This window comes from Chelon labrosus, assembly GCF_963514085.1.
Source record: "Chelon labrosus genome assembly, chromosome: 17".
NCBI lineage: Eukaryota > Metazoa > Chordata > Actinopteri > Mugiliformes > Mugilidae > Chelon > Chelon labrosus.
The window spans coordinates 8,701,434-8,728,656 of NC_140350.1; the positions used below are offsets into that span (position 1 = coordinate 8,701,434).

Sequence of the window (27,223 nt, forward strand, 5' to 3'; positions counted from 1 at the left end):
GATTAGCATGAAGTATACGCTTATGTGCAGATACACACACATTCACACTTACATAAGAAGAGCACACTAAGAGGGGTTCTGGGAGACGTTTCTTTTGTGCTGCGATTCTAAAATATGGCCGTTAATCCTCTGCTTCTTTACCTGTCACCACTCGGTCTGCAGCCAAAAGGACTCGCTGCTTTACAACTCTGCAGCTCTTTCATGGCCTTTTTCCCAGACTGGACAGGTGCTTATTAAGAAACAGAAGAAAAAAAAATCCTTCAGCTGGTGAAAAAGGGAAAAGGTATTTGAGGATAAATTGAAATGCCGTAGCTGAAAAGGGCCACGCTGAAGTCTTGTTGTGTTTCCCAGACTCATCACTCAAACACTTAAAAGCCATATGCTGCATAGCTCTGCTGCGTGTCCAGCCTGTTGTTTAACTCTTCTAATCAGTCTGCACACATTAATTTGTTTCAAGATCAGGAAAAAAAACCCTGCATTAATTACAGACAGGATACTCTCGGAGACAGGTGTTTACAGGGCGTCATACAGCAGCTGATTTCGTGTATGATTATATTTAGATTGGCACCACAATGTGTTTGTTTCATCTGATCTCATCTTTCACGTGGGAGACACACAGGATTTGATCAATTTCAGCTAAAATTTCATTTAGAAATTTTCCTCGGGAGACTTTATTGGCTTGAAGAACTTGAAGAAGCAACAATAGCCCTGTTCAGTCACGAAGAATCATACTGATGTTTTATCCATCAGTGCTGATTCAATGGGAAGCAAATGCTTTAATTTTTACACATTCCAGTACTTATTACATGCAGGTTGCTTGTTAAGTTTTATTGACAGTTTTACTTCGTGCGTAACTACGTTGCTATGTAATATTTCCCCGGTGGGGTCCCACATGGACTGTTAATCTCCAGTCTTTATCACGCTCTGTAGGACCTCATCTGTACCTGGCCGTGTGGTCCTCAAGTCTGTCACACAATCATAGGGCCCATTAGCAAATAACTCTTATCAGCCTTTTATTGCCAGCAAAAGACCTCTCTCAAAACAAGTGGCTCAGGAAACCCAAACACTCGTGGAGGTTCTGCAGGTGTGTGCGTTCAACTTGTGGGCTCCCAGATAAAGATGAGATGGAAGTTGGGCCGTCTGCATTTTTATTTTTATTTTTTTAAAGTAACTATTAGAATGTAGTTGCAAACTTGCTGATGCCTGTTGGGTGTATATCTTCCTTCATGTCTCTGCACTCCCTCCTTGCCGGCTAGGACAGTGTTAGCATAATAAGCACTGAAAAACATCAGCAGTCTGTATTATCTTGATGACAGGTTAACAACTAGCTGTTCAATGCCCGTTGATTTACTGTAAGGGCAGAAAAATCATAGCAGGAGAGCACACATGAGAGAAGCTGTTGTTTTTCTCTTCTACAAACATACGTACTCACGCTACATCCAGTGAATGTCTTCCACGCGAGCCATAACGAGGGACATATGGGCATAACCATGGTTTTTAAAAAAAAAAAAAGTATAATAATAATAATTTTCACAGCTGTGAATTGAAAACAAAATTCCGCCCTCCCATGAAAATTAAGCAGTTTGGTTTTGGTGGGGTCACACTCTTGTCACAATTTCCTCCTGTCTAATATCCCTCCTTCCACCTTGAGCAGATGAAATAAATCAGGCCTGTGAGCGGCATTTATTGTACCATAGTAATGGTAGTTATTTTCACTCTCGGCAACACAGCCAGGACGCCCGACCTATAAATGTCAATGGTTGGCGTGGGAGGCACACGGTTTTGTGAAGGTAGGGTTTGTGGAGGTATTTGTCACCTCGGAGAAAAGGTCTCATGTTGAAACTATTATCATTAGAGCTCCTTCAGCAGCAGCTGAGCTCTACGTTCTTACGTCCACCAGCTGGTTGCCATTTTGACAGGTACTATACTCCAACATTGCACAATGGTTCAAAAACCTTCCTTTCGACATTTTTCCTGTCTTTTTTGTTGTCTTCCAAGTCTGTCTATATGTCACAGTCCAACTTTTACTGTTTACACCTTTATATTTCTAACACGCATCTTTCAATATGGTCTCCTTATCATGTCCGTAATTACTGACCCTCCATAATGCATTTTTGTGTTTCTCAGACTATTATATTACAGTATTTCTTTCACACAGTTAAACAGTAACCTTTAATTTATTTCTATTCTTTATTTACACAGCTGCTGAGAATGCTGCATGGGTTAAATGTCACTTGATATTGACGTCTCAATGCTCATTTGCGGTTTTTAATGAGAATCAGATTCTATGCATGTTTAAAGATTCTGTGTGTGGGCTTTACTTATGTGTAATAAATGTGGCTTAAGAGTTTCTCAACAGCTTTGATCCGGTTGTATTAATGCAGTTTGGAACAAATTAAAAGTTCTCAGAGGGATTGTAGATTTTCTCATAAAGAGCAGCTCAATGGGGCCTCAGATACTTTTACAAGAAACTACCCCTCTCTGAGTTTTTTCATTTAAGACATACTGCATGTTATGTCCTCATTTGCACAGTCAATAAATTAGGCTGTTTACTGTGACATGATGGGGAAATGGCAGAAGTTTACTATTTTCCTGTAAGGTTAAACCAGCAACCAGTGCTACTACCTTTATTTGATAAATCCACTCAGTGCGTTCATGTGAAATGCCATTGTAAGAGGGACTGCTCACGTAGACTTACTTCGTCTAGACTTCACCCGGTGCAGGAACACTCGGTTCTTACAGAGATCACAAAGAGGACACTCAGGACACTCTGAATGAACCCCAAAATCCCCATCAGCAGAGTGGTGGTTCATTTTGCAGCTGGATTTCCTTCTGAATGACTGAAAGTTCACTGTCTGCTGCCAGAGGAAGCTTACAGTAGATTGGACCAAAATCAGCTATGACAGATTTATTTTCGGATCATAATTTTTCAGCATCGAATTCGATATCCTTGTAGCATTACAAAGCCACTCCACATGTTACAGTGGCTTTTATTTCCTGTTTGATTTGGAAGATTCAGTAGTAGGGTATTAAGACGCAAACATCCACAATGCTGCAGCCGTGCTGCTGTGGCTTTTGCTGTGGACTCGCTTTCCGTATGGCAGTGCCAATTGGAAGAGGTTAGAGGAATGAAACGATGAGAAGATGGATAGACAGGCAGGACAGATAGGACAGAGGCAGGTATTACATGAAAGAAATACACACCCATCTATGTTCAAATATGCTTTCGTGTCATCACTCACGACAGAGGGATGGTCTGTCTGATCTCTGTCTGCCATAATCTGTCTTCGTAGCTAATCTGATGGAGATACTTCTGAGTACCTCTATTTTCTCCTTCACTCTGTCTGTAGTACTCTCTCACCTTATACCCTTATGATGCCAGGGATGTGAGTGAAAATATGCGATAAAAAAGAAGATTCTTTGCTCCATCTGATCACATGGGGTTTGATAATCTTAATTGCGGTCATCTCGCGTTCGTCCGAGATGCCCATTTGACTGAGGGCATCGCATTTCCAACTAGATTACCTCATAGCTCTTAAACGCCATAGGCATTGGGAACAATTTCCTTGTCTACTTTAAAAAGATGAACTCAGGTGAAAAACAGGGGTAAGTTGTGGAGAACACTGAAACGTGCTGCTCGTTTCCACTTATGTTTGCTTCTACATGCATTTTAATGCGCATGTGTGCTATTTACATCATGATAGACTAGAGCTAGTGTTGAAACGTGTAGCCTAAGTTTCACAAACAAGTCCTTCACAGTATGGCTGTCAGTGCTATAGAAATGGTAAAACTAGGCTTCTTTTACAGATCTTGACTGCAGTATTTAAAAATCTTGAAAAATATCCATGTCTAAATTACAGATTGCATTATAGTCAACAGAACATTTCATTTGCCTTATTTATAATGTTGCTTTTAATGCACTTGTGATTTCTTGTCCTATAATAATATGCCTAAATCAGGTATCAATAGTAGAGAGTGTCAGAGTAGTATAGCGTCCAGCTGCTAGACTCAAGCAGAGATGTGTAGTTGGCTCACTTCTTTCCAACTTGACAAGTTGGAAGAGGGAGAAACCTCGTTATTGATGTTCACTATGCAAAAGTTGGAACACAAAATAAACACTTTCCTGTGTTTATTCTGGAGTGACGGGAAAAAATCAGGAGGGGAAAAAACATGTATCAAACATGTGGTTTAGTTGTTCTGAGTTGCTGCTTTATGTACTTTTTACATTTACATTTTTATTTATGCCCTGTGAAGTTCATACGTAATCGCTGCAGCAAAACACGACCCGCTCGACATTTAAAACATCTATTTTATTAAAATCACGTGGAAGCACAAGCGATGTGTCTTTTGCCTGCTACAGCGTGTGATCGCGGAATTTTTTTGTTACAGCTCTAAATTATACTTTACTCTCTTTGGTTTTATGCTACACTGAGGTATTGTGTGCTTGCCAATATTGCGGTTACACAACTTCCACATGCTGTATCATCACTGTCCCTTATCTGTCTGATTTTATTTATTTGCGCAACTCTGTATTTAGAGAGTCTGACACATCCTGTAATTGGCATACAAATGTAGTTGAGTTTTATGTGGTGTCAAAAGGAAATAGTTTGCGCCTGATCAAAAGAGCTGTTTGATCCGGCTTAGTGGTGGATGGCAGTCAACCAAACACGAGCCCACCTGGCTGTTCAGATGTAGCAGAAAAGAACACACACACCTGACAATTTTCTTTATTTCTTTTTGTCTCTGACAGAGGAAGTGTTTTCTGCTCAGCATGAGAATCTGAAAGAGGAGAAAGAGTCCTTAACCAAGCTGCAGAAGGAATGCACGGCAAAAAGGTATGTGTGCGACTGTAAATAGCTATTGCTTTATTTCCGCATAAAATAGCAGTTTCAGTGCAGTGCCCCTGTCGCTGCCCATAGACACTAGCCAGGACCCACTGAATGATCAGGCCCAACGTGTTGCTCAATCATGTGATGAGATTACACCCTGCGCTCTGCCTCCCACCTTGCTCTTTCAAAACAAGGGAATGTTTTTGCGGCTGGCTCTGCCTATTTATGTGTTCTCAACAGAGAGTTTGCACATTGTGTTAAAAAGCCCGTTGGCCTGTGTTTGCCTTGGCCTGCGGGGATACGTGTGCGGCTGGTGCAGACCCTGGATACAGCTTTGTTTGTCTGAGAGGTGCCTGGCAGTCACAGAGGGTAAACCAGAGCCCCGGGAAGGCCAGCAGAGGCCAAGAGACCCAGCAAACAGGAAATTAACACAGACACTTATACATCTGCCTAACATCCATTCCTTGGAAATATCTGTGTTATTTAGGTTTTTCATAGAAGTGTCTCTTTTAATTTAACTTCTTTTTTAAGGTTTTATCTAGGGAAGGGTTATGCGGAGCGTGTGAGATTTTTCTGAGCCTTTCCTGTTTAATATGTTGCTTCAGCTGATGACCATCTTATTGCACAAAACTGGGACTAAAAGGCTTCACTGAGGGTTTAGTTATGATATCTTTGGCTATAGTAGATGTACTTAGTGACTTCAACAGTAGTTCAGTTGGTTAACCATCTGTAAAGAGTAACCAGTATTTTACTTGATACTGTAGAATCTTTTACTGTACCATTTGATGTACAGTACCAGTCAAAATTATTTTCTACATTGTAGATTAATACTGAAGACATCAATACTACGAAGGGAACGCGTGTGGATTATGTAGTCAACATAAAAGTGTTATATTTGACAAAGCAGACAAATTTAGCTTTGCACAGTCTTGGCATTCTCTCAGTCAGCTTCATGAGGTCGTCACTTGAAATGGTTTTCCAGCAGTCTTAAAGGAGTTCCCAGAGGTGTTGAGCTGTTGTTGGCTGCTTTGCTAACTCATCCAAAACCATCTCAATTGGGCTGAGGTTGGGTGATTGTGGAGGCCGGGTCATCTGACGCAGCACTCCATCACCCTCTGTCTTGGTCAAATAGCCCTTACATAGCGCTGGTGAAGTGTGCCTTGCATTTTGAATTAATCACTAACAGTGTCACTAGCAAAGCACAACTCCACGTGTTCCTGTATTAATCTACAATTTAGAAAATAATAAAAAATAAAGAAAAACCATTAAATGAGAAGGTGCATCCAAACCTTTGACTTGTACTTTACTTTTCCATGATGCTACTCTATACAGAACGTATGAACTTACCTTGTAAGTCATTATTGGAACAGTAGTGTCATTATTACCTACTCATATTGGTACTTGGTATTGGCAAATAACCTGATGTAAGTACTTGTACTTGGTCTGACTGAAAGTGGTATGGGTGCATACATAAACAAAACCCTTTGGAGAGGCCCCAAACTACTAACTCTAGCTCCAAAAGAAACCTGGCAAAAAGACAGGAAAGAATATAACAAAATCTCCCTGTGGTTAAGACATTGTTTATTCTTTCCAAAAGATATTTCATGTTAGCAAATTAATAATGTGTAAAACTGTGAATTTTACTGGTTAATTAATGAGCATCATAGGTTTGAAGTTGAACAGAGGACTTGCATATAATGGAGCATTGCATAAAAGCTTGCAAAAGAGTAAGGAGCTGAATTCTTTTCAAAGTTTTTGAGCCAGGGTCAACATGTCGATTGAAAACTAAGTTATTTTGTTTGTGAGAATAATTAAGAAAGGCTGTGGGTGAAACTCGAGTTAGCATGTTTTAGGAAAAGCGTTTCTAGCTTGTGTTTGGTCTGGCATCAAGATTTAACCGGTTAAGGGAAAGCTTGCTAGACACAAGAGCGATTTTCATATCAAACCATCATTACACACCAATGTTTTTCCTCTTTCACTTACACTGAGAAAAAGAAATGATAAGAGACGGCTAACCACAGGCAAAACCAAAAAGGAAATTCAAGTGAAAGGCGAGGAGCATTTATGGGCCGATGCATCACATTCAATAATCATTTTTCCCCTAAAATCTCTTTTCATCTGCATCAAATGACAGGCTGCTGCCCACCACTGCCCACCACAAGTAGTGCTTGAAGTACAGGACACCCAAAGTGAAAGAAATACTTCCTCATTCATACACATGAGAGTTGTTTTGTATTTTTCAGTTTGTTTTCAGTCCACTTAAGATTCAGTTAATTTCTAGAGTGGATTTGCTTTTTTCACTGCAATTTATTTTCTTACTTACTATGTATATATATAATGTGTGTATATATATTTGTTTTAAATAAAGCTTAGTTTTTATTTTTATTTCAGTTTCCTTAGATTTGTTCATCCACAGCCAGTTTCACTTTGTAAATTTTATTTTAAAATCTTTTAAATGCAAACCTTAAATTATAGTTTATCCTATACATTTCTTTTTTGAGTCATTTTTGTGTTAATTTTGACTGAGGACTGCAGGAGCGAGAGTAGAGGAACGACTTGCAGGAAACAGTCCCTGGTTGGTAATGGAACCCGGGGACCTGCTGCTCGGGGCATATGCGCCCATGTGGTATTCACCCTAAACACTCGGCCATCGGGTCTTCCCGTAATTATGATTTAAATGCCATGTGAATTGTGGTAGGTTTCTCACAGTTGTGTGATGCAAACAGCTGCCGGTTCACATAAGTCCCTCAGTGTGATCATATTGCTGTTGGATATCGAAGGGATACAACAGGGCGTTTGTTTTCAAGCATATACGCTACATGAGTCTTTGAATAACTGCAGATGAGAACATCCATTTACATACTTGGATTCCTATATAATAAGAACTGTGGAGTTTCTGCTATGTGTGGAATTTATAGATTACAAATCATACTGGTCTACAGTTTAAAACTGTTCTCAATAATTTACTGCCTTACAGAGTTTCTGGGAAAGCTGTACACTTATTTTCATCTTTATTATCTGAGCGTTGTACAAGATAATGTCCTGTACTATAATAAACAATACATGCACACCGAGTTACCGTACTCAGGTCAATCCCCTTTATCTGTCACTGTCAAAAAATACATTCTTCTTCCTGTTTCACGAGTGTCAACTGTAGTATGTTTCCCAGTTCCCGTGATACTAAAACAAGCTTAATGGACCCTGCTCAAATGTAACAAATGAGTTGTATCGTCTGAGTTTTATAAAGTTAAACTGGACATGACTCACTGATGAGTCTCAAATGTACGAGTACATTATGCTACAAACATCAACTCCCCACTCTGTTTGTCATTAATCTTTTATATTTTCAGTAACTATAATTTCCTTTAAGCCTCACAATGTCTCCCTGTGGAGCAGTGACTTGCCTGGAAGAGTTTCCCTGCTCATTTTCACTTTCTCCTTCTCTTCCAGCTACACTCCTTCCCATCTGTTTTGTTATCTGCCCGTTCTCTAGTCTCTCCTTTGCGTTGCTACCCCCTATATCCTCCACTCTTTTGTCTCCTTCTGCTAATCGTGGACTCACCGTGTCATCCTTGTGTCTGGTTTTATCTCCACAGAGAGCAGTTTCTCAAGTCCAATGCCCAGCTCACCTTCCGCTGTCGTCAGCTCCTCTCTGAGCTTTCCTACATCTACCCCATTGATTTGGTAAGTTTGACCTGAAGGTAGACTGCTTTATAACACACTGTTGACATGGCAACTGCAAAGAATTATGGGTTACAAAACCAAAGCTTTGTTAGCAGAAATGTTATGTATGCATCCAAAGGTTTAATCCAAAGTAATGTCAGTTTTTATCAGGGAGCATCCGAAATCATCACCTGTTTAACATGTCTCACTTACTGTATTTTTATTATATCATATATGTTATAATCCTTCATTTTTGTAAGATATTTGGCAACAAAACAAGTAGTGATTTAAAGCAAGTCCCTCTGCTGCAAAGCTCTGCATCCCACATGGGAGTTTCATCTTTTTTGGGGCTGTTTCAGCCGTCTGATCTATTAATATGAAACCTCTTATTTAAATCCACAGGCCAATCAGTCAGATTATGTCATCTGCGGAGTGAAGCTGCCAAACTCTGAAGACTTTCAAGGTAATTTATTATATGTGCTTGTGTGTCTCATGGTTGCAGGAGAAGCTGTGGTAAGGCGTGCTGGACAAATGTTTTGCCTCAGCTTTAAATGCTTGTGGTTGCATGTAGATGGTTGGTGAGGGAAAGTAATTTTAAAGCTGGAAGGGTGATGACTTCATAGACACAGTATCTATGATATCATAATTTTGGCTACTGTAGATGGCAATTTTGCAAATAGTTGTTACTGTGCTACTGTATTACAGTTTTTAACTACACTTTTAGTTTTTAAAGCATTGACATATTTTAACAATTACCGGTACGTTATGTCAATGCACAAAAGACATAATGGCATAGTTTTATTATCAGTAAGCAGTTAATCGTTTTAATAACTGTGTATTGGGGCTACTTCTATACAAGGAAGTCACAATACACCCATATATTACAACATGTTTTATCATGTGTGTGACATGACTCAGCAATGATTGAGCATCAAATTAACAGACACACATGCAATCTCCTGCCTAGGTGCATTTTTGATTTTTAATTCATTTTCTCTCCTGATATTAACTTTCATGAGGCCAGGGTGTACCCCGCTTCTTGCCCAATGACAGCTGGGCTAGGGTCCAGCGCCCCGACGACCCTTCACAGAACAAGCGGTGACAGAAGATGAATGAATTAACATTCATGTATATTTTCTTCTCATCAATGCAGCAAAAAGATCAATGCAATGATTTAACACAACTACTGAAAGTCCTGACAAAAATGAGGGACAAAGAGGAATCTTTCATTTGAGGAAAAGTGTAGAAAAAAAGTGTAGTGTTTTTCCTCTGCCTGATGGTTGGGCAAATACACAACTAGGTCAGGTTTCATTCTTCTGTTTCCCTGTACACTTAGCTTTTCTCATCCCTTGTTGGCTGCTGTCGGAGGAGTCGTTCAGCATTACTGCAGTCTTATGGAGTCTTGTCACAAGATGCTTTTGTTTCCGGTTCTGCCACCCCAGTGAGACATGGCCACAAAAACCACATGGTTTAATTTCAAAGACACGGTCTTAGGCAACGGAGCAAGAAAAAAAAATGTCAGCAGGAAGTTTCACAAAGCCCTTGTTATCATGTTGGTGGGGAAGGTTAGAGTAAGGGTCACAGTGTATGTGTTGTGATAAATGGGATTTGCTGTCACAGCAAGAGAACACTGATGACTTCATGACCCCTCAGCAGCTCGGATGAATTGAAGGGGGAACCAGACTGAACGGATAATGAATGGTCAGCTTTGGTGTGCAGCACTTGTCTAATACCGGGAACACACCCGGCACTGTCCCCTCTACATTCTCAGGCTCCCCTTCCTCACAGCTGGTGAGCCCGAGCAGGCCTCTTGAGTCCATAATTCAGAATACTTCTCCCAATCTCCTCCGCTCCCTGCTGGCACTCTCCACCTGCTAACATCTTTTAAGAGTGCGCAGAAGTGTGTGGAAGTGACAGCCAGTCCATTTATGTTTGCAGCTATCACTTGTTCCCTTATGATGAAGCCTAAATCTACTCCTTCCTGCACTCCTGCATACAGTAGGTGGACACCTAGCAGTGAGTAAACAACTGGGCATGTGGCCGAAGATTTTGAGGCTAACTGTACATCCATGCATTCACTGCTACCGTTTCCTGTATGGTCTGGTGACTTGTGGTTTGCAAGAATAAGAGAATTAACATGCAATTCAATGAAGCCATTAATATTCACCCTCTAACACAACCTCTGTGTCCATTAGATAGCTTAAGAAACTCAACATGTGGAAGAAAGGATAAAGAAGGATGCACTTTACCTTTTGTGTGAGGTCTGTCCCATTTAGAGCTGTTCAAGTCCAGAGCTGCCTGGATGTGTGTTAAAGTCAGTTTGAAAGGCCTACAGGGAAGGATGTTCCACATTTAAGACCAGGGTCAGGGTTACTTAGCATCTTAATCCTGCTGTGGGTCAAAGTGGAAAAGAGTGGCATTGGAGCCCATCTATGCTTTACATTTAACCAAGCTTTCTCTGTCAGCTCAGTCTGACAAGATATCCTCAGTCTCCAGTTGCACCCCGAGGTGTCACTTAAAGTTGCTCGTCCTTTAGTTGACCCAAACTTCTCAGAGGTCAGGAAGCTGTTTACTGTAGGTGCTTTAGATCTACAGACAGAAAAATACAGGAAGGAGAATGATATAGTGCAGAGGTTTTATGTTAACGTGGAAAACACACGATGTGAGTCTGCCACTCTCTGTTGCCATAGTCTATTACTTCAAAGCATTAAGATAAAAACCATAGTGATTTTCAGTCTTTGCCTCGAGCGGAGTCGTGCTGCTGTTTGAGAATGTGAAACCACTTAGCATGTTGTCTTGAAACCATTTCTCGTACTTAAAGCGAGCTGGTTTACTGTTTCTTCTCTTGTCAGAAAATGTTCACGAAGGCATGCAGTTTTCCACCCAAGTTGTTTGGGCTCTGGGGAAAGTTATACGCCATGCTTTGGTTTCTCAAGCACATATCTGAAAGGAATTGGGAATCCCAGGGCAGCCATTGTTTTTTTGGTACTGTGTGTGCTGTGTCATGTTCTCTCTTTCAAAACACTTTCCCACATGAATGCGACTCCTCTTCTTCCTGTGAATACTCGGTTACCACACTGTCTTAAGTTGGATGTTTGTACATTTTTGTTTGGGTTAACAAGATGTGGACATGGGTCGTACAAATACAGTTTATTTTTCTATGTAATTAAATTCCAAACAAAACCACCAGTGCTGACTATAGGCTTTGAAGTTTTTGATTTAACAAATTACTGACTTTTGGTTGATTAACATTCTGCCATTTTTACTTTAATTTGTTTTGAATTGTAGCCTCAGAAGCATTTGTTTGTTGATATAGATCACATTAAAAACCTGTTGATGTATTTATAAATACAACATGTCACGCTTACTGAACAAATCTCTAATGTGACATTACTGGAACTTCTTTTTCACTTTGTGTTCTGCAGCAAAGGACGATGGGAGCATTGCAGTCGCCCTGGGTTACACGTCGCACCTTGTCCTGATGATCTCGTGCTTCCTGCAGATCCCCCTTAGGTATCCGGTGATTCACAAGGGTTCACGCTCCTCCATCAAGGACACCATCACTGACAGACTCACTGAGAAGGAGAGAGAGTAAGTAGACTCACGGAAACACTTCCTGTCTTCATAACTGTACAAGTTGTACACACGTTGGACACTCGAACCACACTTTAAAATGTATGAATCGCATTGCGTTAGGTGATGAACGTCTAGGCAAATGGAATCCATTTTAAAGAAAGATAGGACAAGCACATTTGTCAGTTTGACACCTCATACAAGCTTTATGTGATTTAGCTCTTGGCTCTAGTAGGGATATTTTTAGACTCCACGTCTGTCTCTTGAATCATTTTTTAGGATGTTCTCTTTCAGTTTGCAGACAAAATTCCTCTGCACACACAGGCTTTGACATTCCCAACTCGATTTTTGACAGTAACTCCAGTGCCGTCTGGCTGAAATTCTTCACTCCAAATGTTTAGCCAGCAGGTTCGTGTAGGTTGAATCTGGACACAGCTGAAAACAACACAAATCTCCAAAAGCTGCTGCCCTTTCTGTGCATGCTCGTTTTGCCAATTTAATTACGGCTGCCTTATTATTTTAGCTTTAAATACTTCCTGTTGTATCAGCCTCCCTTCATACCCTTACTCATTCATCCCATTTGGCATAGTCTCGGCCACAAGACTTAATTTCTTATCATTTTCTCAATATTCCCAACTGTGGGGGATCCTTCTGTGTGCAAACAAACCACGTTTGACATTTTCTTTGAGCTCATTTCACTTACATTTGCCATTTTTACAGTTGATTTTAGCTAAGCAGTTACTCCGCCCCTAGCAGAGCAACAGCAGCTGTTGCCAATCGCACCAATAATGGACATGTTTCAGTTTGACAATTAGAAGTTGTCCAAATACTTTTTACATATCGTATAACTGTTCATCTGCCATTTTATGAAATAATCACCTGATAGTTTAATTGTCCAAATACTTTTTAGGGACACTGTGTAGTACTTAATAAGAATGAATGTGTGCCTGTGTCCTTCTGACTCCACGCCAATGTCAGTCGTGGCTCGAAGGATTATGTTCGCACAGTCACATTATAATGTTCTGCCTTCAAATTCCATCTAAGTCTTCACTCCGTATATTATGAGTCTGGACAGATAGAGATGTAAACTTCAACTTGACTGGTTGGCAGAGGCGCTGCAGGTCAATAATTCTTTTCTGACGGCCGCTATGCTACGCTCTCACTCGGCCGCGTGTGGACTTTTGTATTAGTTCCACTTTGGCAAAATATTTGGATCAAGTGTTCAGATGAGGGGCTCTATGTTCGGGGGACTATAAAACAATCCTCGCAGTTTAATTTGGTGTCCGGACACCAATACCGACCTTCTGAAAATGATTCTACTGCACCAGCACACACAAAAGAAATGCATAAAAGAAATACACGCATTTCTTTCTTTAATTATAGTAATGAAAGATCTTGTCTGAATGAGTATAACCATGACTAATTGTTAAGATTTAATTGTGGTGAGTCAGAAAACCCGTTGTTTCAGAAAAACACAAAAGCCCCTGCTTTTCTCAGTGTTCTCACGCAAACTGAATTATTGTGGATGATTTGTCATGTTACACTTGTAAAAGGCTTTAATAGACGTCACGCAAAATCTTTGGCAGTAGATTTGTTTTTTTAATATTTCATATGTATATGTAGCAAAACTCTTAATAACCCGTTGCATATAAAGCAAAATAAACAAAAAACGACATACGTTTTTAAAATTTACATTATTTAGATGCAGTTACTGTTGCTATAGTATACGTTATAAGTTAAATTAAACCATGCATGCTTTTTTTTTTTTTTTTGGGCAATGTTATTTTGACCACAAGGTTTTCATCATGGTAAAAATTGAGAATCTTGCAGTTTGCTACTAAAATTGCATATAACAGTTTAATGCTTTCTTTAAACTTTATTGCATTTAGAAGAAGAACACCCCTCGAAATGTAATGAAATATTCTTTTTTGCACAACGCACTTTTCTTGTTTCCAACTCTTCTTTGTTTGCCAGCACCTCACAAGGCATTGGTTATGTGCTCCGTCTCTTTCTATTATCTGAGTGTCGGTAGCTCCAAAAAAAGAAAGCATATTAACTCGAGCTCAGGTTTGTTTTGTATCAAAACATTCACGGGTCTGTCTCAATTCTCTCCCAGAACTTGTTTTATTCTTGAATACTTTCAGATCTTTACTAGCACATGATTAATTATAGAATTTATTTGTTTTGTTAAACCAGCATTTCATGTTTGTAATATTGTAAATGAGATAGTTAAAACGGCGCTAACATGCTAAGGAGTATTGAATGTCATTTTCAACACTTAGTGATAATATTTTTTTTCATTTCTACCAAATTTATTACACTTTGAACAACCTGCTCATAAATCAAAGAACCCAGTGCTGCCAGATTTTAAGGCACGGAGATACTGTGGTCAAAGTACTGTAGTAATAAATTACCAGGCTTGTTATGCTTTTATTCTTTTTGATCTCTATATTTAAGATTTTGGCAGACCAAAGTCAAATATTAAATACAGAGGGCTGATGGCGTGTGTGGAATTATAACGTAGTCCTCGAGAAGTGTTCCTGCCAAACTAGTTCAAGCGTTTCAATTAAAAGTATTGACAGTTAAATCCATTTTTGTCGGTGTGAAAATACCTAAATTAACCTGAAATTTTGAGAATGCACAAGACTGTTGAGGAAACTGTACTTAAAAGCACCCCTGAATATACAGCATGCTGACCTTGAGTTGAAAAGATTATTTTTCATGTCTGTCACTCCACTGTGTTTATGAATACCGGTCAGAAAATGTATGCAGTGCATATTTTAATAGTATTGAGTGACCATGACTTACCACGTGCTGAGGATGAGTAAATCTCCCTCTTAAGGCCCTCAGAGGAGTCTGGATGTCTCTGTGCGTTCTCTGCTGTTCGTAGAGACGCCGCAAATCCGTGATTTTTTTCAGCTGCTTGTCCCGGTCATGGTTGCTGTCATCTTGAGAAACCTTCCTTACGGCGACTGGTGCTTGCTTCCTTTGCTATGAGAAAAGAGGAGTTCTATTTGCTATCATTCAATCCCTCAGCTGTATCTTACTACAGTGTCCTGTCTTCTATTAGCTGGTGGTAGCTGCAGTATTCTGTCTATAAGCAAAAACAGATAAATTCCAAGAGGATCTGAATGGATTGAATCAAATGTTATGTGCCTCTAAGGCCTGCTTCTCTTTATTTGGCAACTGCTGTCACCGAAACCATTCACATTCGCTTTTTAGCCTTGCTAATTGCTACACTTATTTGCAGCGCTCTATTCATTCTTTAATTGTTATTTTTGAATGTCAAACATGGCTTATCGGCTATTCTTTCTGAATACAACTACTGCAGTAGTTGTACAGTCCAAATTGCATAAACAGACTACAGCCAGAATTTACCTTATGTCAACAACAATGCTTACACATGCGGCATTGTTTGGTTCATATGTTGTAATTAATAAGTTTCCAAGCACTCAGCATTAAACTCATGTTATGCGATATTGTGGCACACTCATACATTCTTCTCTCCAACCTCCTAAACTGAAAGTCTTAACAAACCAATCTTCCCTTTTTCCCCATGTTTCTTTATTGTAAAAGTAACACTTAAGGTCTGGATATCTGGAGCTATACATCATCGCTGATCTAGTTTGAAATACTATCAATCACATTACATAAAAACCTGGGTACAGATGTTTGGTTTTTCAGGTCAGCACATTCCTCGCATTTTATCCTACGGACCAATACCTTTGACAGGAGACAGGAGGTGCCCCCTTAAGTGATTTTGTTTTGCCCGCGGTAGCGACTTGAAGTTTTTGGGGGATTTATTCAGGTGTTCAGAGAGACAAGATTGTAAATCACACTGCACACTTTGTTTTTTTTTATCACACCCTAGGGTTGTAACCACTTTGCTTCCTATCTTCACAGCATTAAATCATTTTTGTGGAATCAAGCACTGTTTGTAATTGAAGAATACTATGTTGACACTGAGCATAGCAAACATTAAACTGCTAATCTGCACTCACCTGGGGCTTTCTCAGATCCATTTATGCTAGTCATGAATTGTAGGCGAACAGTAATTGCAGCAAGGGGCAATGTAATTAAATTACTATTTGTGTGTGTTATGGTCTTGTAACTATGCATCAAGTCAGATTAAATAAAAAAAAAAAAAAAAAAAAAGAAAAACGGTATGATAATTGCATGCTCTGGAAACACATGCTCAGGTATGCACCCCGTATACGTATTGACATTCCTCACATGCAAGAGCCACTTTAGTGAGAGAGCAAGAGAGATGAAGATTTTGTTATAATGAGTAGTTTCGCTAATAGCCATTATGATTTCCTCAGTCATGCTTACACTCATCACCTCCTCAGATTATGCTCATACATACAATGTCTATAAAACGTATTCACCCCCTTTTTGTTGCGTTTATACATGAAATCACGGTCAGTATAAAGTTTGCACAAAAAATCAGAATCAGAAAAATCCGATTTTTACAAAATAATGTCAATTAATTAAAAATATTCAAGTTAAAGTAAATCACCCCCTTCAGGTCAGTATTTAGGAGATGCACCTTTGGCTGCTATTACAGCACTGAGTCTGACGCAGTTCTCTTGCAGACTAAGTCAGATTATACTCCAGGATTTGGTGATATTTTTCTATATGCATGTTCACCTCTACCTTTTCAAGTCATCCAGGGCCTGCTGCTGTGAAGCATGATGTTGCCACCACCATGCTTCACAGTAGAGATAGTGTGTTTGTGGCGGTGCAGTGTTTGCCAAACACAGTGTTTAATCTGATGACCAAAAAGCTAAATTTTTGGCTCATCAGACCAAAGAACCTTCTTCTAATGACCTTGGAGTCTCCCAGTTGCCTTTGGGCTAATTCCAGGCAAAATTTCATAAGGCCCAAACAGCTTTTAGTGGTGAAGAACCCGGGCAACAGTTGTTGTATGAACATTCTCTCCCATCTAAGCCACTGAAGATTTTAACTCCTTCAGAGTGGTCGTAGGTGTTTTAGTGGCCTCCCTCACCTGTCTTCTTGTCTGTTCAGTCAGTTTGTGAGGACGACCTTTTTGTAGCCCTCTCCTGACTTACACTCTTCAGTGATCTTTTATCTGAGTTGCCTGGAGTGTTCTTTTGTCTTCATGTTCATGTTCTTTAAATGTTCTGAGGTCAGCTGCTCATGGACTAGCATGGCAGATTTTCTAGCATGGCAGACTTCTATTTATTTTTACTGTATTTTGATCAAATGCAAGTTATTGTGTGTCTAAAGTGAAGGCACATGTAGAAACCAGTGTGCCAGTAAGCACTGACACTTTGACATCCACACGTGTCATCCATAAGAAGACTCAGCTGGAAGAAAGTGTGCGAGAAGAAGGGAGACATTATCTGACAACCCAAAGATTGAGCTGCCATCTCTCTGTGTGGGTGATTATGTCATGACAACAGCTGGAGAGACTCACTGGGAGCCACTTTATAAATTTCCAGTCCTACGAAGCAAGATATTTACACCAGCATCCAGCAACAAAAAATAAACTTTTGTAACTGTTAAACAGACACGGCAATCCAAAATTGCTCATAGGTGTCCCTGAGTGGGGCCAAACGCTTTGTAACCCCCCACCCCCATGTTAATGACCCTTAAGGCCCTGGTGAGCAGCAGACATACAGTGAAATGATGTGTGGGGAGACGGAAAGCAACTAGCCGGCTCTAAGCGTGTACAAAAAGGGGGTGATTAAAGTGTCGGAAAGAGGCGGCCGGTGGTGATAAGTGAGGTGGCATGGGATCAGTTTTTCAAAGCGTGGTAGGATTAGCAAACAGTCACTCAATTACAATGACGTGCACATAAGAACCTTATTTTGTTGTTGTTGCATGTTGCACTGTGCACCCCTGGTAAATGGTAATTGTCCTAACCTGGCCTCCCACTTTTACAGTATGGTGAATCTTTGTGCTCTTTTTAGGTGATTCCACGCATTCTTGTATTTAAAGGGTCGACGACCTCATTCTGTGCCTCTAGTGTAGTGTTGCATGACTAGTGTCAGTCAAGAATTGGTAGTTGAAATATTTGAACCTGTTAACTCTCCATGTTTGACTGTAAGGACCCAGTCTAAACTTGAGAGAAAAAAGTGACAGAATGGTGTCTGAATGGTGACAGAACAATATCACAATAGTTCACCTCTTGAGTTTGGCTAATATCGTTTTATTCCTTTTGAAATTTGAGATAGTAAGCAATTTTGCCACAAGAACTGTGTTGAACTAAACTGCATTACCCTTAAACACTTAAGTACCAGTCAGTGTTTTAAAGAAGTACTTTACTAATGTTTGAAAGTAAATAATGGAAGACAATTGGTCCTTTTGGCACCGTGTGTTATTTGGCCTTTTGGAATCTCAGAATGATTGTCCTGCTCAGAGATGCTCTCCGAGTCACTGGACCCTAACAACATGTTGCGCCCACATTTGGTCTTGCGCAGTGTTCACTTCCAGTGTTTCTGATTGCATGGGGCAGAAGTAGGGAGATGTGATCCAGATGTCCGGCGTCTGATTGAGACCAGAACCCTGCCATTAAAAAGCAAGAACTGCCTCATATATTCATTCGTCCAAAGCATTGAAGAAAGTCTGCTTTTTTCTCTCTTTTTTTTTTTTTGATTCTTTATCACTGGATAAAGGAAAATGGATGTAAGTGGGATTCACACATCCCGGCAAAAGAAACTGACGGTGTCAGTGTTGAGTATGAATGCCAGGGGAAGGAGTCCAGCTTAAGATGAGAAGAACCTGTGAGCTCCAAGAAAAGAAGTTATTGTTCCGGGGCTTCGGCAGTTTCACGTCTCTTAACATGGACCATGTGCACAGGAGAAAAGGGGAGCTGCACAGACTGTACTGACTAAAGTTACACACCAATGGCAGGGAAAAGCACTGTAAATCAACAGGGGAAGGATAGACACTGTGAGTTATTTGAAGCAATACTGTACACACACCGAACAAGTAGATTTTGGCTTTTAGGCTTCAGATATATTTTTATTGTATCTCCAGTTTTACTGGGCTTTGCAATTTACAATACAAATTAGCATATAGTCTGGTTTTATAGGCTAAATCCTGTAATTTGATTTGTTGCTTCTATGTGATATGCACATGTCTGATCGTGATTCACTTGCATAGTTACTGTAGTCTTCATGGAAGAGATGAATGAGGCGATCAACTTGTGACCCAGGAGAGCTTAAATCAGATTTGAAAATAGCTCATTATTTAGGTTATGTATGTCAACTACAAAGGGATCCTGGGACTGGTCAGAATGGTTGCTTGTCTTTTGTGGTTTTCTGCCGAATCACTCAAGGACAATGGCAGGAATGGTATGTTTATAAAAGCCCCGAAGAAGTCAAAGAGTCTCTTCTAGGTTGACAGGTTAGTTGCATAAGCAGCCCTTTATCTTGGAATCCTGCTGTTGTTCGGCCCATTGAGGCAGCCTTTGTCCATTCTTCATTAAAAAGATAACAAGAAGCATCTGTGCTGGATAGCGTTCTGAAGGATGCTATACGTTGATGGCAGTAGCCCAGCCAGCTGACGGCATCGTTAAGTATCATATTCTTATTTGTAGATAGAGAAAAAAAAAATAAAATGCTTGTACTTAAAACAGGCATTTTTACTTTTTCTTTTTTTTTTTGCCACACTAGCGACAGCTAATATCTGTCTTTTGGTCCATCTGAGTAAAATATATCATAAAAATGATCTAATGGGCTCTCACTGCTACTGCTGCTCTCACGACTACAGTATGTTAATAAAAATTTGTGTTGTCCCGAGACCTCCATGCGGTCGGAATATTATTCCTAATTTGGTATTATAATATTTTGATTTAAGGTCAGATATCATGTTTTATTTGGAATAATACTTTTGTGTTGAGGTGATGGTCTGCTTAAGTTCTTTTTGCTTGTGAATACTGTGAAGGGTGCTGGTGGTCAGATCCGGCACCTCTTCTCTCTCTGCTTGTGATTAAAACAAAGGAAGAAAACAAAGGCAAAGAGAGAATGAGAGTGTTCGGGGGGTGGGAGCTTGGGGTCAGTGGACCCTGGATATTCTTAAGAGCCGTGATGAAAACCCACTATGACAGAACGAGCAACCGCCACATCACTCAGGAGACACTTTAACGGCATAGATGTAAGATGGTGAAATGGTTATGCTGGGGTCTTAAGTGCAGCAGCCGTCATTAAAATAGCATTCACTGACAGATGCTCAGTGTAATCATTTCTCAGATATTGAAAATTACAGCTCCCTGTGATTTATATACTAACCACTGCCATTAGAGCCTTGACAGTTGCAAGGCAGGTGTTTTTTTAAAAAGTAAGCACGAATGATTTATGGTCCCATGCCGTTTGAAATTGCACATTAAAGACATTGTGAAACTCACAAGCCACCCCCCCCCCCAACTCCACACCCACCACCACCACCACCATTAAAAACAGGGGTGTAAGTACTGGCCAAACCCGTGTGCGAGAGCTGTTGTTCTGCACATTTAGAATATTAATTAGGATGTCTAAACAGGCAAGCCAACACATGTGGAGACCTCAGCCTGTGTATACATTACAGCAGGTCAGTCAGTCTCTAGGAGCCTTCCCGCCGTATTCTCATGAACCGCAGTGAAGCTAAGCTCGACCACCCACCTGCATAGCTGTGTCCTCCTTTACACTCCTCCATTTAATACAGATGACCCTAGTGGGAAGAGAGAGCAGTCTAATATATTAGAGAATGCTTAAAGATACATGCTCCCTATAGTTTTCACAAGAAGAACCCAGTGACCTTATGACATTGGTTCTCTAATAGACTCCTTTTAAGTGGGCTGCCTGTAGAGATTATTGCAATTTTGAAGAAAAAAATAGAGATCTGACAGACCCTGGATCCTCCGCTGTAGCTCTGTCGTTGTTTTAAAACTCCAGAAAGCAATGTTGGTCTTCAGCTGGTAGTATGTTCAAACCAAATGCTTAAAGCTTTAACTACAATCTTTTGGCCGCAGTAACCTCTCCTTTTCTCTTTGCACACATACCCCGCAAATGTGGCCATTTAACTGGAGGCTGTAAAAGACATCATGTGCTGCTGACACCTGCTACTCGGCCCCTGCGGCGCAGTCCAGGCAGACGGTGTAGACACTGGTGATAGATGAACCAGAGATGAAAGAATTAAAACTTAGCCTGCTATTAAAAGATCCCTCAACAGATATGAAATACAGGTTAAGGAGTGGTTTTGAAAAGGAATGGGCAGGAAGACGGAGCAGTGAACTTCCCAATGCGTGTTTATTGGTTGTTTCCTTCTTTTAACAAGACTCTGGGCTTTATATTTTGAGAATGTGTGTGTGTGTGTGGATAACGGGTGTCTAGACCCTGCAGTTGAAGAGCTGCCAGGCTGGGGGCGTTTATGTTTTTACCCATAAAGACGGGGGACTTTCCTGTGAGATGCTGCTTTTGTCTTTTTACAAAGCCATGGCTCCACACTTATTAATTACATATTTTTCTGTCTACGCACAGTGCCAGCACTTGCACGTTAACTGTCCTGTGGTGTGATTGCTCCAAAGGGTAGATGTGAAGAAAAAAGAGGGGCAGTTTTATGAGAGCCAAAGAAAAGTGATAGATTTACTCCTGCTCTCAAATCACTGTCTTTTCTTTTTCATCTTTTTGTCCAGTGCACGCAGAGTTGAATATTAGCTAAATGAAAGCAGATTTCATGTGTCAGCAATCAGTCCTCTGAATGGATCCTACAATGAGTGGGTGTGTTGATTATGGCGCCTGTCATTTTGAGTTTGCTGTGTTAGTTTCGCGGACATGACCCTTCAACAGAGCTGCCACCGAGGGGAGCAGCAGAGGGATGTGCTGAAGGAAGGACTCGCTTGATTAAGGAAAGTGAAGAAATGCACGGAGAACTGCTGAGGTAGACGTATGATTCTATTTGATGCCTGTGTACAACAACATTAAACAAAATAACCCAAAAGATTGTGCAAAAGCTGCAAAAGGCAGAGTCATTTAAAACAACACAAAAACAATTTGTTTGGAATGAGTGGAAAAGCACAAAGGTTGCCACAAACTGTACTTTCTCTGGTCTGTATGTGAATCTTTCTGGACGGTGCCTGTTTATTCTGGATCCTTCATCTTGATGGACTGACAGGGTACGCATTTGGCTCACAGAGTCCTCCAGGACTGTAATTTATTTCATCCTGTTTAGTGTAGAGGACTGTTACAGTTTATATCGCTGGCTGAGTGATTAAAAATGGCGTTCAGTCTTCCCTTACTGAACTTTCTTATGTCTCTCTCAGACATACACCACTTACATTTTTGCTGTTGCAGCAGAAATGATGGCAGTGGCCGTCTGTGACCAAGGTCGGCGCTAAGGGATGAGGCGAAAAGTGTATGCGCACTCATTGGGACAAACACGATCAGATTAGATGATGTATGAAATAATAAAACATCCTCTCTAACTGAATTATGCACTCCCTTGGTGCCTCCTCCCTTTCCACCGTCGTCAGACTTCCCCCCTCGATCCTCCCGGCTGCTGTGTAATAATATATTTGACTTTACTGGACGTCCCCGTGAGGAATTCCTGGTGTTTGGTGAACCGGAGTCTCTCCAGTGTGATTTCAGACACAGTGGACAGCGGCCATTAATCACTTCGCTGTGACGGAGCCTGTGTGTGTTCGTGTGTTTGATTGTGTGTGTTGGAATGGCTCTGTTTTCCTTTCCTTGCGTGTTCATCAGCAAACAAATCCTGACTGTTGGTGGGGTAGTGATACTGGGTATGCCAGCAGCGTGAAGGGAATGTCTGTTGTATTGTTCATCCTCTCTCTGGTAGTTATTTCCTAGTGCTGAGATAGGACCTCTGGCATGTCGCTTTCTCCATGGGGCCCCTGCTGCATGTCAAGGATATGGAGGACCCACAAGTGAACGGCTGTGTGGCCTGCAGGCTACAGCGTCGCTCACTTTTTACTTGCGGGACTTTGTAAGAACATCCTGTTGGATTTCATTCTGGGGCTACAATGATCTCCATCTGTTAAGGTTTTTCTTCTTACACTTCCCAGAGTTGCAGAGTAATGCGTGAGTGAGGAGGCGTTTACAGCGTGCGCAAGTTCATAATGTTGTCTGATCTCCAGACAAGCCCGGATATGATACAAAACAAACTTGCACGACATGGATAAGAGCCAAACAAAAGAAAGCGACCTAATGTTAAAAATTCTTGGGAATGCTCACGTTATCAAGGGCATATGCTGCTCTGAGAGCAGCCAGGGCTGAGTGAAATGTGGCCTTCACCTTTAAGCACATCTAAATCATGGTCGCTGTGCTGTTAGCATGATCTCAGTTGACAGTAGGGTCCAGTACTGAGGAAGTATATTTTAAACCAAATTCTCCCTTTGCCTCAGACACCTCTAGGTCATAGAAAGAGGCAGCAAATATCTACTCTCACACGGGATTAGCAAAAACCTATGACCCTGTCCCCAGGGGGCACCCGTATAGAAAAGAGGCATGCCGGATGCACATACTTACCCACTTATACCCACTTATAGTTGTCAGTCAGGATAAAGTTATTTTTCTTTTAAAAAAGTAAATGTTAATTCTCTACAATATTTTTGTTTCATTTTAGAATTTACACTGAAAAGTCATATTAGATGAAGTACTTGACTTAGTAGCTATTTCCCTTTCCTTTCTTTTTTAACTATTATTTCTTTTTGATGAAGTTGCTGAGCAAAATACAGTCACGTAATTTCACTAACCTAACTCTACTATCCAATAAAAATATAAACACATGAAAGACCAACAGCTTATTCACATGCAATTCTGTTATCACTTGTGGACATTACTGGCAGTAAAATGCATCATGGTGTGACTCCAAACACGGTGCTGTGCTGCTGGCTTCCCTGATGATGGCATCAGCACAAGCCTCATTAATATGTATTCAGTTGGAAAAGCTTGCCTGTACAGTAGTTTTCCTCTTTATGTTTCCTTTTAACGTGGCTCTTTGAAATAAAAAAAAAGTATCAGCTGGATATCTGACATAAAGGCTGCGTCGACAATGTAACATCTCATCTGTGTCTTGTTGGATATTTGTTCAGTCGTAGTCCAGATGTCAGTTTCATGAGCAGAAAATAGAAGTAAAAATCCTCTAAATTTAACACATTTGTTCTCCTGCGTTTTTAAAAGTAGTGTTTTGGTAATGGGGTGAAAAGTTAAGAGTGGTATTTGGTTTATTATGCACTCAAGATTAAGGAGAAGCGTTTAGAAAAAAGTGGAGACACAGCCGTGCAAATAATGAAGATCATCACAAGTATGTTGTGTGTTTGTGTGTTTTATCAGACCAAAGCCCTGCTCAGTCTGTAGAGCTGGTTTCTCAATATACTGTAGCCTCCTCAGTGGGAGATCAGCAGACATAAGCACATAATGACAGGAAGGGATGAGTCCAGCCTTATGTCCCTGGTAGCAGAGAGGATTTTCCCTTACACCATGTCAGCATACTCCTCTCACTACCCAAGCACCCTGGACTATATCTCCCCCATTACCCTTCCTGTGCAGTCCTTACTAAGACATCTGACTGGCACTGATGGGACTTTCCCACCATGCTGAAAGGGAGAATTGCCTTTGTTCCTGCTTAGAGGCGGATGGAGAGGCTGTTTGGACACCTCCACTCCTGTTTGATATTTCAGTTTAACAAGGTGGAAAGGTGGTATCTGTGGGACGGGATCACAGACCCAGACTTCTTGAGCAATCTGCAAGTTTTACCCACAATAAACGCCGCTGGCTACGTGAACAGACCCTTTCAGCAATGCAAAGAATTCATTGCCTCTTGCAAAGCCAAAGAGCAACAGATGTTTGAATCCCTCAAAGTAACATTAATAAGCAATAATCCCCCTTTTAATCCCACCTTCTTTTTATTGACATTTTCACATGGATAGAACTATGGTATATTGTAATATGTGGCGTGGATATAATGCTATTGGAAATTTAGTTAGCTTGCGGAGGGTCTTAGCACTTGTGTTTTCAGACTGTTGGAACTGAATCAGGTGGAGTAAATCACCTGTTCCTGTTTAAGTTTTTCCTTTTCTCCTGTCTTTCACAGATTCCCTTTGTACCCCAGAGGAGAGCGGTTTCATTTTGAATACGGTGTCTACTTACTCAACAAGAACATAGCCCAGGTAATACATGAACACACATTCCTTTCACACACGTAATATTGTTATTTAAAAATAGAATAATATCATTATCATTAATGTAGCAATTTACTCACCACTATTTACACTGTTATTCTATTGTCTTACCTTTATACTAAGGTGAGTTGATGTGTGAAAAGGCAGAAACCTGAAAATGAAGACAGATAAGAACAGATTATCTTAAATAGCTAACGATACCAAATCTACATGGCCTTTCAAAAGCACTCCTCCAGTTTCTTTCATTAAGTTCCTGGATTAAGTTCCATTAAGTTCCTACACATGCAGGTACACATGACTTCACTTTGACACTTGCACAAACTTGTGGAGTGACTTAAAATCCAGGAAATATTCTCTTTTTCTAATATGTCAGCAAATACATGTAATTACTTTTTTACTTCTCTCCGGTGCTTTATGGACCCAGGTTATTGGTTTAGTCCGGATATCAACAGGTCACATTATATGGATTCATTTCAAAAGAAGAAGAATTTAAACCTTTAAACACTGTAATTTTCAGTGAATATCGTCATAGTGCGTGGGTTCAGGACTGTTTTCTGCCTCAGGTGGTGGTGTGGATAATCAACATTAATTATATCTAATTCTATGCCTATATTCTTCATAATGAAACAACATGTTACCCTTTGCAACAGTTCTGGTTTGTCATTTGGTCATGAAACATACTCATTAGCCTTCCTGATATGGTTTGTTTAGTGCTAAATTTGATCGTGAACATAATAAACATAATATCATTGAGTTAGTGTTACCACTGTGAGCGTGTTAGCACGCTGCTGTTTGTATTTAGCTCCAACACTGTTCTGTATACAGCCTCACAAAGTTGCTAACCTTAGACCTTCAGACTCTAAAGTCTTGTTAATAGTTTTCGATCATCAGTGGAATAAACACAGAGGAATAAGCTGTATTAGACCTGGAGAATAGAGAATAGCTGTTGGTTGGACCAATTTATTATTGGTTTTGATCTTTTGATTCATCATCTCTTATCCGTGCTTTATACATTACACCTAATATGTGACATTGGTGACTCCCTCCATTGATCTTTCATATATTTAGCACTGACTTGCATTCCATTCCCTATTTTCCTGGGCAATTAACGCTTGCAGGTGGCTGACTTCAAACCACTACACACTGGGAGGTTTTAGTTCTAATGCCAGACCTCAAGCTGTGAGCCAATAATCAATGTCTGCCATCTTCCCACCACCATCCAAGAATTAAGAAAACCAGCAAGATACAAGTTTAAGCCAGCAAAGGAAAATAAATGTAAAAACCACCAAAGGGAATAACAAAGCAGTCAAAGTCTCCCTGGTATATACTATAGCATGTCATTTTTTTCAAATAATGATTCGTGTCTTGCGACGGCATTATTCAAGATTGGTACCGTAATGCTCGGTGTACCTTGTTGAGGACAGCCAAACTCTGATCTGACACCCACTCCATCACTGCAAGTCAATCCAAGCATGCTGATGTCAGAGGTGAAATATTAGCTGAGGTCGCTGAGGTCGGCATCATTTGGTAGATTTTACTGTACTCTAGTAACTGTCAAAGGGAGCATACATGCACACAATTGACTGCTCATGTGTGCACACCACTGTGACTTGTAACAGACACAACCTTTAAAACCTGGCAAAGATTTTCCAGTAAATCTTAAAGAAAATGCTGCTCATACATTATATGGCAAACACTGAATGTGTCTTTTGCTTTTCCATAATATGAGTTAGTGTGCGAAGTATCAAGCAATCTGTAAAACAAATCAGAATAGCTTATTGTGATGGTGTAACATAAACAGTATGTAAAAGTAAAATTCACTATTTTATTTGTAAACCTTAATAAATATACTTTACTGGACTTTATATACCAGAGAAGTAGATTGTGACAAGTTTTGCATTCATGACAGTACTTAATATTTTCTCGCATTTAGCACATTTGGTGTTATCTTGATGCATTATCCTACCTTTCAGCTCACATAACGTCCACCTAAATCCTTTTTATCAAAAGCACA

The 27,223-nt window shown here is 40.3% G+C and overlaps 1 protein-coding gene across 2 annotated transcripts in view; it reads left to right on the forward strand.

Moving 5' to 3' along the window:
• The window catches only part of uvrag (UV radiation resistance associated gene), an 85,482-nt gene that overhangs the window by 20,801 nt on the left and 37,458 nt on the right, over positions 1–27,223 (forward strand). For both annotated transcript variants that reach the window (XM_084564788.1, XM_084564789.1), the window contains exons 9-13: positions 4,751–4,835; positions 8,426–8,513; positions 8,895–8,955; positions 11,918–12,083; positions 25,122–25,197. In XM_084564788.1, coding sequence (XP_084420914.1) covers positions 4,751–4,835; positions 8,426–8,513; positions 8,895–8,955; positions 11,918–12,083; positions 25,122–25,197 — 476 coding nt within the window. The remainder of the gene's footprint in view (positions 1–4,750; positions 4,836–8,425; positions 8,514–8,894; positions 8,956–11,917; positions 12,084–25,121; positions 25,198–27,223) is intronic.